This window comes from Corvus hawaiiensis, chromosome 8 (assembly GCF_020740725.1).
Source record: "Corvus hawaiiensis isolate bCorHaw1 chromosome 8, bCorHaw1.pri.cur, whole genome shotgun sequence".
Classification (NCBI taxonomy): domain Eukaryota; kingdom Metazoa; phylum Chordata; class Aves; order Passeriformes; family Corvidae; genus Corvus; species Corvus hawaiiensis.
In genome coordinates this window covers 6,218,202-6,233,214 of record NC_063220.1, presented here as the reverse complement: position 1 = coordinate 6,233,214, position 15,013 = coordinate 6,218,202, and the positions used below count along the sequence as shown (strand labels likewise).

At 38.2% G+C, this 15,013-nt stretch overlaps 1 protein-coding gene across 2 annotated transcripts in view; it reads right to left on the bottom strand.

The window, feature by feature from the left end:
* Positions 1 to 1,282: 1,282 nt before the first annotated feature.
* The window catches only part of CACUL1 (CDK2 associated cullin domain 1), a 45,194-nt gene continuing 31,463 nt past the window's right edge, over positions 1,283 to 15,013 (bottom strand). For both annotated transcript variants that reach the window (XM_048310978.1, XM_048310977.1), the window contains 4 exons: positions 9,293 to 9,382; positions 6,717 to 6,855; positions 4,841 to 4,884; positions 1,283 to 4,339 (listed from right to left, as the gene is read on the bottom strand). In XM_048310978.1, the coding sequence (XP_048166935.1) occupies positions 4,299 to 4,339; positions 4,841 to 4,884; positions 6,717 to 6,855; positions 9,293 to 9,382 (314 nt within the window). In that variant the 3' untranslated portion in view covers positions 1,283 to 4,298. The remainder of the gene's footprint in view (positions 4,340 to 4,840; positions 4,885 to 6,716; positions 6,856 to 9,292; positions 9,383 to 15,013) is intronic.

Here is a 15,013-nt window from a genome sequence, read left to right as displayed (position 1 = left end):
TGAAAAACAACACTAATGAGGCAATAAGTGCTATTACTAAATCCGTTCTGTTGTCATCATTAGGCTAGTCAACATTCCTGTTCTGTGCTAATTAGGTCAAGTAGCAGAAGCCCAGAAAGAAGAACATTAACCAAGTGTATCTGGAGCATTCCAGAGACAGAGAGACAGCCAGAAGGGATTTCTGAGTACTCACTGCCTATGAAATTTTGGAATCCCCTTAAACAAGTCACTCCAGTTAGATCAAGACACATTGGTTTAATCCCTTCCTTCACTCTCTCTAGCCAAGTACAAAGCACTTTGTCAAGTTTTCAAGTGAGGCCAAATCAGCGAATTTGTCTTGTTTTGCTCATGAAGTAATGCTGATTTTCTGTCCCTCCTGACAGAGACAGGGGACAACTTCCCCTCACAGGTGACTCTGGTCCCCATTCAAAGCCAGTCTGTTTCAGTGCTACAAAGATGGAACTTAGATTCTTCAGCCTTGTTCTGTTAACAGGCATAAAAATACCTTGTTGGGCCAGTATCACACTAATTTGTGCTAAATCCCCTGGGACAAATTCCCATAACCTGTAATTACTGGAATGACACCTGCCAGAGTACACCCACCCCTGCTTCACCCCTGCCATGGCTACCAATACCTGAAGTTTGTAAGCTACCAAAAAGATAATTGTTTATGCCAGATGGAATCCAGGATGGTTGCAGTCAACTGATCCTAAAGACCCACACTGGGAGCTGAACTAAGTGCCCTCTGGATACCTTGTGCATGTCAATGCAGCACACAAAAAATCAAAACCAAAACAAAACAAAACTCTTTGTTTTCTCTCTGCTGGAGCTGGCTTGATGACAGGAGTCAAATTCAAGTGGTTGTTTTTTTTATTCCATAGTTCTACAGAATACTCCTTTCACTGGGGTTGTCACAGTGTACATGAAAAACATTTTTCAGTCACTTAAAACATGCCTTTGTAGTTCTTGGGGGTTTGTTTGGTTTTCTTAGTTTTTAGAAAGTAAATAATCATGTCAGGGACAAATTAAAAGGGATGAGTCTGGCTGATGGTATTTCTATCAAATTGCAGGAGTCAAAAACTTCTTCTTCAATGCATTAAACTGTAAACATTTCCCCAACAACTGCAGGAAGGAGATGCAGCTGAAGAAGAGTTGGGTACTTATCTGGTTAGGCCCCCCACCCCACCATTTGTGCCAAAGACCATCTGAACCATGCATCAACAACTGCTGACCATTAGTCAGCATGTGGAATTTAAATAGTTCAACTTCTCAAATAAAGAAATGAAATTAATCTAAAAATATTTTAATGTAGCAAGCTTGGCTATAGAACCAGTGCAACATAAAGAGGACACCCATTGTATAACCAACTTTACTGCTTAACAGAGTAAGCTACAGATGCAACAGATTCACCACAAGTTATTTGGTTAAATTAAATACTGAAGTTAGGATCATGCTGTTGGTAATTGTGGCTTTACAGTACCAATGCTCAAGTCGGCTGTGTTAGTTTGACTGTAAGTAAAATGCAAGTTTACAGAGAAACAAAATAATTTAGTATAGTATCCTGTATTCTGTTCCATGCTAAGTCACAATGATAATGTCTTCAACAGATAAACAACATTTCAGCATTATGTAAATAATGCCAAAACATACAGGAATTGTAATGCCAAATTTACAACATAATACAGTGCTTAACAAACAGATTTCTCAGGCATGGGGCCAGTGGTGACAGTGCTACACAGGACTAGAAGCATCCAAGCCCTACTCAGTGCATACACAGTGGACCACACTGACAGGAATGCTTTACCTTTGATGGAATTGTCACTCTAGAAGTTTGTGTCCCAAACATAATGCAATGGAAAATGAATGTTAAACCCTTGCCTCAGACATGAAGCAAAAGCACTACATGTTACTTACAAACCTGAACCAGTAAAACTACTTTAAGAACAGAGAAAAACTGATCCCTTGACAAAGATGACAGAGCTTGGTTACTGTACTGTGTGAACTAGGATGGTAATAAAAGTTGTAAACAAACTTTAACCAAATTAGGTTAATGCATCTATTCTTAACTCAAGAATATTGCCATTTCAGCAGACAGTGATTTTTAAAGCTAAGGACACTATCAGAGGTTTTATCTTTGTTTAAAGCCAAAACTTTAAAAACCTGGAAGCTGGCAAATTGTTTTTGTTCCTTATTAGCCTTCATTAACTTCTCCACAGCACACTTCAACAAAATTTTCAAACCCCCTGATTTTATCTAATTCTGCTCCATTTTAAGTACCTGGTAGCAAGGTCGAAGCAGATACTACCAACACCTGAAAACCCCTACTCAGAGTGGCTTGGTTTACACTACTGGGGATGAGTTCAGACTGCTGGCATTGTTCCACATTGAACACAAAACACTGAAGCATTAGGTTTTCATTTTAAAAGAAACACTTCCTCAAAATTAAACAGGCTTTGCAAATATGCCAAGAAACACACAGGGAAATCATATTTGAATCTGTCAATCCCAGCAGTGTCAAACTCATTCTTCCTCCTCCACCCTCCAACCAAACCACATTGCCAAAGTGGCTGATGAGACACTGACGGAATTCAATTCACTGACATAAAGCCTGGATACAAAACAAAAAGAAACTTTGTCCCTGCCGCATCTATTTTTTTTCTTTTTTTCTTGCATTGTGTAATGAACCCATACAAGCATGAAAGGAGTTGTGTTGGTATTTTGTGTTGTTTTTTGAAACAGGCATAAGCGTTGTGCCAGAAAAAACTGAACAAACTTTTATTTCACTTCAGAAAGACTTTTTATATTACCAACCTATTTCTCTTCGTAACTAAAGGTGATAAAAAAAAATCCATAGGAATGAAAAAAACCCAAACCCTGTAATCAAACTGCTTTTTCAAGTATGTTTCTCCCCTCATGAAAGAGCTGCATTAGCCATACTGCTGATTAAAATCCACATCACAATGAGCAGACTTAGCCCCTAGGCCCAGATCCCCTGGAACTGGGCTCAGCTGGATCTCCAGTACACAAGACTGGAGGCAGGAGGCAGATGGGCACATGAACACGCTACACCACTCCTCAGATCCCTGATTCTGACTACATCCACTGTCACAGCCCCATCACATCCCCCCCACCAGGAGAAATGGCACAGGAGCCACAAGGTGATGTTGGACAGGTACCATTGTTCAGCCCAGTGCAAATCTTGTCCTGATGGAGATGCACTTTGGTGACCTACCAGACTGGAGAGTTCTGCCCACAATGTTTCTACAGAGCACAACATAAATCACATCTTGGTATTTTGTTCAGTCTGGAATTTTCATCTCCGTCTACTGCAATTATGGAATCATAGAATCACAGAACAGTCTGAGTTGGAAGGGACAAGGATGATCCAGTCAAACTCCTGAGGCCAATGAAAAGTCAGCAAGGGGGATTCTACAAGAGTTGGTCCCTGCATTAAACACTAATACATGTGAAAAATAAATGGGGACAACTTCCAAGTCACTATTAGTGATGGTGACAGGTTCAACTTTTCTTCCTTCCTCCTTATATTCACTTCCCACTAATGCAAGAGAAAAGTGCAACTTTGCAGCATGTTTGTTCACATCAAGTTTTTCCTCAAGAACACATTTTGCAGTAACAAAATATGGTCTGTAAAGTCGCAAAGTGCACAAGCTGAAGGCACAGAGTACAAACACATAGGAAAACAGATTTCAAAATACCAAGTAACAAAAAAAAGAGCTAAAAGAAAAATCTGGAATTCAAAACTCCCTGACAGAAGATACATTTATATGGGACCAACTCTTAAAAGGTGACAGGTTTTAAACTAACAAACAAATACTGCAAAATAATGAAACTTTATTCTTATTATTTAAGTAGAAGCTCCAGAAAATAACTTGAAGTTTAAAATCTAATACACTGACGTGTTAACTAGTTTTAAGAATGTCCTTAACATTAAGAAAAGAGTGCAAAAAGGATTCTTCCATTCTAATGCTTCTGGAAGCTGCTGATTTCGGCTGCCCATTTCCACTTCGAAAGGATTGTTTTTCAAGGTGCATTCCTCACAAAGGCTGCAGAACAAGAGCTTGTTGATAGGCCAGACCAAGGAATTGTGTCTTTCAAAGTCATCCCAACTGTAGCAGCAACTGACATTTTAATATATAAAGAAGAAAGTCCAAAACTCTTCGAGGCATAGTTCGTGTCAGAGCTTGAGTATCAGCAGTTGCCAAAGGAGGCTCCAGATACCACCTGTGCTCCTCCAGTGTCTGTTCTGGCTAGGAATAGAAGCTGATCGAGTATATTCACTATCTGTATCCCCTGGAGCTTGCACAAGCTGATGAGCCATCTGAAATGATATAAAAAGTAAAGAAATTCTCTCATATTAAAATTCCACATTATGTCCCTCGCCACCCTTCCCCCAAAACACAGCAGTGTCTGTGAAACATTAACAGTGTAAACAGAAGCTGATACACCACAAAAATGCCCATTCACTCATTTCAGCCTATAGTAAGAGTTCATCTTAAAACTGTATGACATTTTACGGTGGGGAATAAAGTGAACATAGTCAGCTGAAAGCACAAGAGGAAACTTGGTGGAAAGAGGGCCATAAAATGAGCAGAAATTAACAGCAGTACCAGAACAGATACCATTCCCCAATGGCTCTACATCCAAGCAGTTTGTACCATTTCTTGGCATGGTAAAGGTTACATTGCAGACAGCTGTTACATGCAGAGATGCAACCTCTGACACCCCACGACCCTGAGAACCCAGAAGCCCACCACAACCTGTATGCCCAAGCTGTGAGGGGCTGGAGCACACTGGAGGGCAGGGTTGGATCCATACTTACTGTAAGTTAACTCTTCTCCAGCTCTCTTGCGTGACTGGTCACCTCTGGGAGAGAAGGCAAAGAAAGGTATTTTCATGAAAACCTCTGTTAAAGATGTCCCTGCTCTTCACACGGAGGTTGGACCTTTAAAGGTCCCTATCAACCCCAACCAAAAGAACTTCACAGCCAAGTCTCTCTCATTTTCAGGTAACTAAAGAAAATTTTTCAAAACCAGTTTGGTTTTGTGGATATAGACTGTTATTATTTGAAATGTCACGTTTAGTTCTCTAAGGAGTGTGCAACTGGTGAAATGCACTTGTAAGCAGAGCTATTATCAGCCACCTACGGAATTAGTAAGATTGAGAGCAATAACCATGAGGAACACAGCACAGTGAGGAGTATTCAGCAGCAGTAATGGCACATCAGCTTCTAGCTGAACAACAGCAGCTTATCAACACCATTAAGTGCTAAAATCTGCTTAAAGAGCAAGTGTTGTCACCTCAGACTTGCTGAGAGTCTGTAAGATTCAGGAGCATCTTTTCAGACTGACAGATTAAGAGTTTTTTCACACAGTTTTATAAACCACCCAAAGAACTTCAAGAGCCAAGTCTCTCTCATTTTCAGGTAACTAAAGAAAAACATTTTTCAAACCAGTTTGGTTTGAAAAACCAGTTTGGTTTTGTGGATATAGACTTACTACTTGAAATGCCACGTTTAGTTCTCTAAGCAGTGTGAAACTGATGGAATGCACTTGTAAGCAGAACTATTATCAGCCACCTACAGAATCAGTAAGACTGAAAGTTTGACAACACCAAATTGTTCCCTTTTTTGTTTTGTTCTGTACATTACAGTCTTTTGTCAGCATTAAATGCCTACTTGGTTACAAAGTCTCACACTCCTATTTCTTGGGCCAAATGCACTGCTTTTCTCAGCCCAGGGTATTATGGTTTTATTTTTATGCTTATCTCTCAAAAAATTATTTTCCTCAACAGACAGCCTTACAAGGAAAGAGTCTGCACCACGTCATTTGCATTTGGGTCAATAGTAGAGCTCTGAAGCTCAATAATTTAACAAGCTTTGAAGAGAGACGTGACCTTTGAGGAAAGGCATGGGGTATGAAATGCAGGCATATACCCACCACTAAACATACCCACATCTACTGGGTGTTCAAACTACAGGGCCAGACTCTCAGCATTGCACAGGTAACTTGAAAGATGAAGATGTTTTCTCTTTAGGAAGAAATGAACCTCCTGGGAGTAGAGCACGAGGCTTCCCAGCCTGATCTTAGTAGATTGTCAAACTACTGCAGAAATGGTGGAAAGTGCTGTGCCTTTGTCTGGGCAGAAAAATAGAACAGCACAGAGCAACAGGCACTTCCCAGAGGGAACAATTTACAGTATGAACAGTTTCTGCTGTGTCTTTTACTGTTTGTTCTTCTCCCTTTTCCCCCTCCCCAATTCAATACTCAGATGGGAAATGCCTGTTTAAAATAAACACCTTGACTGTATAAATAACGCTGAAAGTGAAGTAAGGAGAACACCGACATTTTCAGAAGCACTACGAATAAAAGAGAGCTTATAGAAAATAAACAGCCAAAGTAAAGGTTGAACAGGAGCATGATCATGCAATAGAAACACAACCAAAACACAGGAATGCATGAATGGCAAGCAATCTGATAAAAAAATTTCAAGCCTCCCAATCATCTACTTTTTTGGTACCATCTGCAGGGTTGTTAGTGCTCAAAAGACATTGAAAATAAGGCCATATTTCAGATACTGAATTGTGAAGGTTTTCTTTATTAACTCTTAAATTATTACTTCAATATTTTTAGGTGTATCCATTTTTACCATTTCAGCACTGTCCTGCATAATCACTCCTGAAAATTAATAATTATTACCTAGTAAATCCATTCTGAATAAGCTCTCTTTGAAGTTTCTGGTCTTGAGCAGCATATTCCTGAAGCTCAGATTCCACAGCAGGGGGTAGAATATTTGGGATGAATTTAGAAAATAAAGCTGGTGCCATCTGTACCCATTCTGTAAGAACAGAGAAAGCAATAACAAAATACACGGAAGAGATATTTTGTGAAAATTTTACTGTTTGACAAATGTAACTTTATTTTGAATACATATTAGGATCTTGAATTAAAATAAAAAAGAAAAAAAGAAAAACTCCAAAATCCACAGAAACCATGCCTTAAAGCAGAACAAATAATGGGACTGTTGAAATCAAATGTTTACATGCAGATAAAAGAACTACTATTTTTCTAAACCTCATCATCAAATTGAAATTCAGTTCCTGCTGCATCTCACAGGACCTTTGGACACTCTAAAGGACAGACAACTGATGATCAGCAAACCCACTTGGATAATTAGATAATGATTTTAAGACCTTACTCCAAGAAATTTATCCCCAAAATGTACCCTTCTCTTCCCTCGGCCTTTCTTCTAAAAAGCACAGTAGTATCACTATACAACCCTACTGCTCCATCCCCATTTCAAAGGAATTCATGCATTTCTCTCACTGATCTTCCAAAGCTCAGACAAGCACTTTTTTAATGTTTATAATGTAATTCTAACCTGTACTAGTTCAGCTTCAGGACAGAAATGTGATTTCATTTCTCTACACTGATTTCATTCTCTACATTGTTTTACAGGAGCAAGACAATTTAAGGCTTCAAGGCTTTAAGCACACGAGGAAAACTGGGTTTACAGCAACTGTATAGCAAGTTCTGAGAAAAATAAATAGCCCTCAACTATTTCTGCAGCCAGACCTTCCACAGGCTGTAGGAGTTACCTTAAATTTGATCTTTGCTTAGAAAAAAGGGATGCTTTAAAATTCACTGAGGAACATCACAAATTTTTATACAATTCCCACTGTCCTGTAAACCAACACTCAAACCTCTCATCCAGATCACTGATAGAGGTTTTAAAAAGGACTGGCCCCAGTACCGAGCTAGAACTAAAAGAGATTCTTCTCTGGAAACATTTGAAGTCTGACAGCTGTTGGATACCTTCAACCTGAAGAGAAGACAAAGGAACAGAAAGAGAAGGGGAAGCCCCTGGCTGCCAGCCACGTCTGCTTCGCTTCTCCTTTTGCTCTTTGCACTGCAGACACTTCACAGGCTGCTCTAAACCTTCCACTGGCCCCACTTTCTGCTTTACCTCCCAGTTATCTGCTCACCAGTCCCATGATACATCCAATGGAGCAATCCCACAGAGAAAGAGAGCAGCACTGCCTCAGAGGAACCCTTGCTCTGACTGTTTCAGAATTCATCCTCAAGAACTAGGATCACCAAAGAACAGCCTTTTACACCAAGAAGTCTATCCTGGGCTCTTCAACTACTCAGAATCTGGTTAGGCCCATGATACCAATCCATACCAGTGTCTGCTGTGCTGTGAACAGCAGGACAGGGATCATCTGAAATGGAAAACTGCGAAATCACAAGTCCGTCACCTACAATATGAAGTGTGGTCAAAGAACAACCACCCTGAATTGCTTTCAAAAGAGTAACACTTTTATACTTATGTATGCACCCTTCTATCTTTGGTCCTGAACACTTTCTAAAACTGAAATTAGAATTGTCTTAAAATTGATGGAAGTATGTTAATTTTGCTGATGTAAAAATAATCTTTGCTTACAGAAAGTGTATTTTGTGAATAGAGAGTCCTGGTTTGTACACATGCTAAATATTGCACCAAAGCTTTTTGTAAAGGATTCCCATCCTCATTTCTATTGCCATAAATGGGGACTGCAAAGCAAAAATAGACTGAAGCTCAGGCACAATCCTTCTCTCAGTCATGCCAAAGTAAGAAACTGTCAGTACTGTAAAAGCAAGGGAAACAGGGACCACTTATTTATGGATATTTTGAACACTTCCTGTTTCTAAAAACTTCTCAAATACAGAGTAAGGCTCTCCTCAGTTCTCCAAAACTTAGGGAATCTCCAAAGAGTCTCATCCAAAATTGATTAAAATCTGCAATACCATTTTCCTTTCAATATAACTGTTGTTTGCATAAGATGTCACGATGTGTTCATGAGTTAAATTAGAGATAATACCAAAAAAAATGGCTTCATAGAAGAAACTTCGGCATGCAACTCATGCTGAAGACCTGGCTGTTTGAAGAGTGACTCTTAACACAACTTTCACCATTTCCATACTTCTAAATTTCTGCCCTGACTGACCCATTAATATCCTTCTTTCTTTATTTCTATAGAGAAGGAATGGATCTTCCCTTTGTCTCCAGAAGAGAGGGCTGGCTTTTTTTTTAAAATGTATTTGGTATTTACATGGTACCTTGCCCAGGTCACCAACAAGATGGGCAACAAGAACCAGGGTAGAACTGAGCATTAGGATGCACAAAACACAACACACTTTGACTATTAACAGCGCATCCATTAGAGAGTAGACACATTTTGGCAAACAAATGACAATCACAAGATGAGATCAATACAAACATTTTTCCTTTTTACCTGGTCGTAGTGTATACAGGCCTTTCACAATATTTGCCATGGTTGAAGGAGTTATTTGAAACGGTGTTGACTGAGCTTCCAAAAGTAAAGCTGCAACAAAATTAACACAATCAGCAACTTTTCCAACCTAGAAATACAGGCTCTTACACATAGATTTCTTTTTAATCAAAATAATACAGTAATTGTGCTTTTTTTGGTACCTGATGTCCTCACAAAGAAAACAGCCATGTGTCCTATTTCAACTTCTTCTCAAGAGTAATGAAACATCACCTTTAGATAGAAGTATCCTGCTCAAATTATGTATAGTGAAAATGTGGAATAACTTACTTTTCATTTATTGGAGGTAGCAGGGGTTGGGTAAAACGAAGCATTAGTTTTAGCTTTAAGTATTCAGACACAGAACTGAAGCAAACAATCTATTTTTGAAAGCACTCTTATACCAAGTGTGTTAAACACCTGAAGATCCACAAATCCATACTTCACAGCATTTAGAATTTTGCACACAAAACTAAGGATGGATTCAAAGTCTATGCACATGTAGTGCTAAAATTGTAAATGTTGAAGAAGAAAAGTTGTTCCTTTAAACACAAGTTAATAACTGCACCTTCCTCTTGAGGAAAAACCTTGCAATAGCACATTTACTGTTTATGTTATGATATACAAGTTTTTATCCTTATTTATATTTATATGAGCTTTGTACATACATCTGAATTACAGAAATACACACACAAAAAGAAATTAAGAAGGTGTAAACAAACTGCTACCTCTTGATTTTCATTTCTCTACCAAGCAGTTGAGCACCTTTCTGCGCCCACCATATGGAGGAGAACTGACTCTTACAGTTCTACCTAAGGGACATATCTCTTTGGCTTACACTGGAGAAGCTCTGCTTTTTAACTTTCAGAGCATCTCCAATTCTGGCTTCAGCATCTGCCACTAGAATACTTAAATAGAAAGAAAAATCTTCAGTAGCACGTTTTTTCTTATCTTTCTGAAACTGTTTAAGTGTTCATGTCATAGGGAAATTAAAACAAAGTACTCTTTTGTAACCTTCAAGTAATCACAGTTGTTATATTTAACTGTTATAGATGCATTTATTTTACAAAGAGCCATCTTAAAAGTGCTTGCTCATTTCAGCTGAAGCCTTGAGGGTGTGAGAGCCTGTGATTTGTTCTGTAATGACATATTTACAGCCCTTTTCCTAAAGATTTGTCAAACAGCCTCTTGGCAGCCAAGAAAGTTGGAAATCATTGAATTAAAATGGGCATAGTGCTTTATAATGTGACAGTAATGCACAATCCAAACAATGTGTGTGCATACACAAATATTTATATATTTAATTAGACTGTGGCCACTTCAGCCTAAGCATCACCAATAGAACTGCAAAGTACCCAAAGAACTGTGAATTTGTTCTTAATATGTGCACATTAAATTACATTCCTAAAATATGCAAAACAAATTATTTAAAACAAAAAATCTTCATCACTTTATTGCAGCTTCAGAAATTAATATTTCCTATCTTGCTTTCTGCAAATGCACACATCACCTACTACATTGCAGATTTAAATCACTCACGCCTGACTTACAGTCAATAAATAAAAGCATGACAGTATCATATTCAACAATATAACAATGCAATGGCATGTATTACCTGATTCTCAATAAAGAAAATTAAAGAATATCCTGTTCAATAAGCCATACAGTTTAAACTAACCCAGCTTGTCCAAAAGCTGGACATCAAGCCTCGAAAAATGAATAGCACTGCTGTAGGATTTGTGTTTTCAGAACAATTTCCGTAAGAACAAGCAAGACTCCCCTCTGGATAGAACCAAAAGATCTCAATGTAAATTTAAAGACAAAGCTGTAAATTAAGATGTAAAACTTCTTTGCACACAAATTCATTTTCAGTTTTGCAATGAAACAAACTTCGACATTCATTCAGTCCTGTATGACTTCTTGAGAGGCTCACTCAAGGAATAGAAACAGCTCTGCCAGACATGCTGAAATTATCTCTGTTGTTATTTTACAATCTTATAAAAGACTAACAAATACTAAGGCTTTGACTCTTGCTTTATTAGAATCATTAGTGAGAGTCTGCAACACAGAAGTTGCACAGACTCCTTCTACCTACTCCCAGAACTGCACCTGCAGCATTTACAAAGATAGAGGAGGGAGAGGCAGAATAAAACTGAACCTCAGCTGAATGAGAGTGGTAATGACACCATACCATCTGACCACCTCCAGAGTGTTCATGAATTAATATCACATTCTACAGACTAACTAACATGCAAACAGGTTAATTAACCTGTAAATAGTCTTGAAAATAACTCCTGGCAGAATCAAAGAAGAGAAGTGTGGGTTCCCATGATGAAATGCATTAATTGCAGAAAGGTACAAGATGATTTGAAATATTCTTGAACTGAGGTAAGACACAATACCCAAAATGACTCAAGGATTTTTGAGGAACAATGAATGAACAACACTGGAATAAGTCAGGTATGAACCTGCAACACTTCAGATACTCTGCAGTAATCAAGGTACCTTGTTACTGCACAGCAGCATTGGAGAACCCTTGATGAACACTAAGCTACTTCCTAATTACAGTGGGGCACTTGGGGCAAGATCCAGGAGCCCAGTAATTCCAGGAGTAGCAGATGATATCTTAACAAGCTCAAATTCACTTGTTTATAACTCAAGATTGACTTCAAAAACTAGGATTTAGCTGTTCTAAAAAGCTTTTTCTATTCTTCAACATTCCTTTGAAAACAGATTTCTTTACTTAGCAAAGATGTAACTTTTTTGGCAGAAAAGTGAAACTTTTGCATGTTAGTACCAGGGGTTTTTTCCTCCCTTTGTAGTAATTTTGACAGAACTACAAAGTAGGCTATTTTAACAAATCATACCTAAATCATTTCTGCCCCTTGGGAGGACCTGCAGATCCCACAGTGTCAAATCTGTACTAGGATAAATTGCCTTTCTCTCAGCTAAATTATCCAGGGTCCATCTGGCCACACAAACCTTTCCACTTCACTGTCATAAAATCCCATTCACCTTGAAGATGGTTCCTTTATCCCAGTCCATGCAAAGCACTGGATCGAACCCAGATGCCAACAGCAATTAAACAGGGAGGGAATTGCCACTGCTGGCGCCCAAGATGCAGCTGAAAGTTTTTGTTGTTGTCATTTTGGGTTGTGGGTTTTTTCTGTAAGGTTGGTCAGGTTTTTGTGCTTGTTTGTTATTGCTGTTATTTGGCATTTTGGGTTTGTTGGGGTTTTTTTACCTGCTGCCTATTTTATTATTAAATTGTCTGATGAAGCTTGATCATTTATTACCTTTTCACTCCTTTAATCTAGGTACAGTTCCTCCATGTTAATTACTGACCTAGAACTTCAAAAGCCTTTTGAATGAAAATTGACTTTCTCTTTGGCTTAACCCTCACACTTGCAGTTACATCAAACTCCTCATGATCCTGGTATTTTATCTTCCTTTAAACAGAACTAAAACCAAATTTTTACCAACTTAAATTCTTTATAAGTTTGTAATGAATTAAAATGTAGATCAGAAAAGAAAAGAGATAAAAATTTGGTTTTATTACTAAACATTTGCCACTAGGCATTTAATAAAGCCACAGTTTACTTTAAAAATACTCATTACATAGACCAAAAGCTTTATTAAGTACCTAATAAAAATGCTACAAAATAAAAATTCCGAGCCTTAATCACACGGAAAATATTCAGTGTTGTAAAAAGAATAAATATGAAAAACACAGCTATAAATGTAGAGATATATGCTTTGGGACTTGTATAATTGGAAAATAAGGTGGTATTTTCACATTTATATTTTTATGAGGCCTTATTGAAATTGGAATATTACTCCTATGTCTTTGACAAGGAGCCAGATTAACCATGGTGGTCATTACTTGAGACTGTATTTTCCAACTTAATTTGAGGTGCTGCAACTTAATCAACATGAAACAAGGAAAATAAGAAACGTAGCTGCAACTTTTTAAAATGTCCTAAATTCTTTGATGAAAGGTTTAGTTCAGAGGCAAAATTTGCATGTAGATTGCTGTTTAAAGAATTTGAATGTGTTCTACAGTACTTGGTAACAACCCAGACTGCTTCCAGTATTGTTACAACACAATTACTTAGTCCTTAGCTGTCAAATTACAGCTGCGACTTCAGTATTAGCAATGGCACCCTTAAACTGCTCAGTGTGTAAATATTGATTATTCCATCAGATTTGCAGAGCACAGGGGGTGTAAAAGATTAACAGCTACAAAAGCTACTTTATTTAGCCCTGGAGAGTGCAGGGTTAACTGTTGAAGTCTGAGAAAGGGGTGACATTAATGTGACAAGAGTTTTGAAGGAATGGTCAACTTTTCTGCAATAGCAGCACCCCAGTACCCTCCCCACAGGCCAGAAAAGAAGTGGAACAATACTGCAGTTGATTTCCAGATTTACAGATCTCAGTTATCCGTGTCTACCAATATTTGGAAGGAAAGAAGGAAGGAGAGGAAGGAGAACATTGTTTATAAGGTTAGAATTGGAAATTTGAAGTGATTAAACTATTTGCCAAGACGAAATAAGCTAGAAATTAAATACTGAAATTTACAATCCGGTAGATGCATAAATTTCTTTTAAAATTATTTTTAATATGGAACTTCAGAATAAATGCATCCTTTCCCTACATCTTAAAAAAAGGACCTTTTCTGCTAGAGAACCCTCTTGCCCCCCAAATCATTTACTGTCAGAAGCTGGAACCTCAACAGCTTTATAGCTGGAGAAAAGGCTACATTAGCTTTTTGTTTCAGAGGAATTCTAACAGAAATCACCCTGTTTTAGTCTAGCACAAACACACTGGAATTAATTGTTATTTCCTCCTAGTGCTCCACTACCTTTCTTCATTTTTAAGGCCCTGAGGAAGAAATATTTTATTTTACCTATCCTGACACATATGCTAATTCTAAGGACAGAGACACTCCACAGGCCAGTAATTCTGCCTTTTTTAATATTTATTTTTTAACGATATCTCCCTTTGTTTTTGTCTCATTCCTAAACTTAAAAAGCAAGAGATATAGTTTATGAACGTGGCAGAGTGGAGTTGTGCAGATTTTCTTCTCATACTAACTTTTCAGAGTTTTAGGAGAAAACAAAGCAGTGTCTAGAGGCCGAATATCATCCAATGTATTACAGAAGGAAAGGGCCTCAGTAATCCAAAAAGACATTTTTAAAACACATTGCTTCTGTCATCACTCTGTGTCCCAAACCAAAAAGAATAATGATTTCGAAAGCCTGAGGGCAGTTTCTATATTAAAGCTTTAGTTCAGATTAGAAATGTGATTTTGAAGCAAATTCACTGATCATCCCCACTTTGCTGCTCCTTGGTTGGTATGACAGAGCTGCCTTGGAGCATATTACTTCAATTCCTTTTGGGCAAGATTAAACCAGATGTGCTCGAACTGCTACTCCTTGGCACTCTGTCCAAAGGAGCAGACATTAGCAAGTGGGAAATAAAACTCTCCAAAAAGCAGGGAAAGGTCAGCACTGGGTCCTCAACATCAACACAGAGGTGTTTTATACTCTGCTCCCTTTACACCACCCCACTGATTAATGCAGACGTAGCCTAAACCATGCAATGAAACCCCCAGCTTTGCCTACAGGGCCCAAACTTTTCAGATAAAAGCCCATGGTTCTGCTGCACCAAACCTATAATGATGCT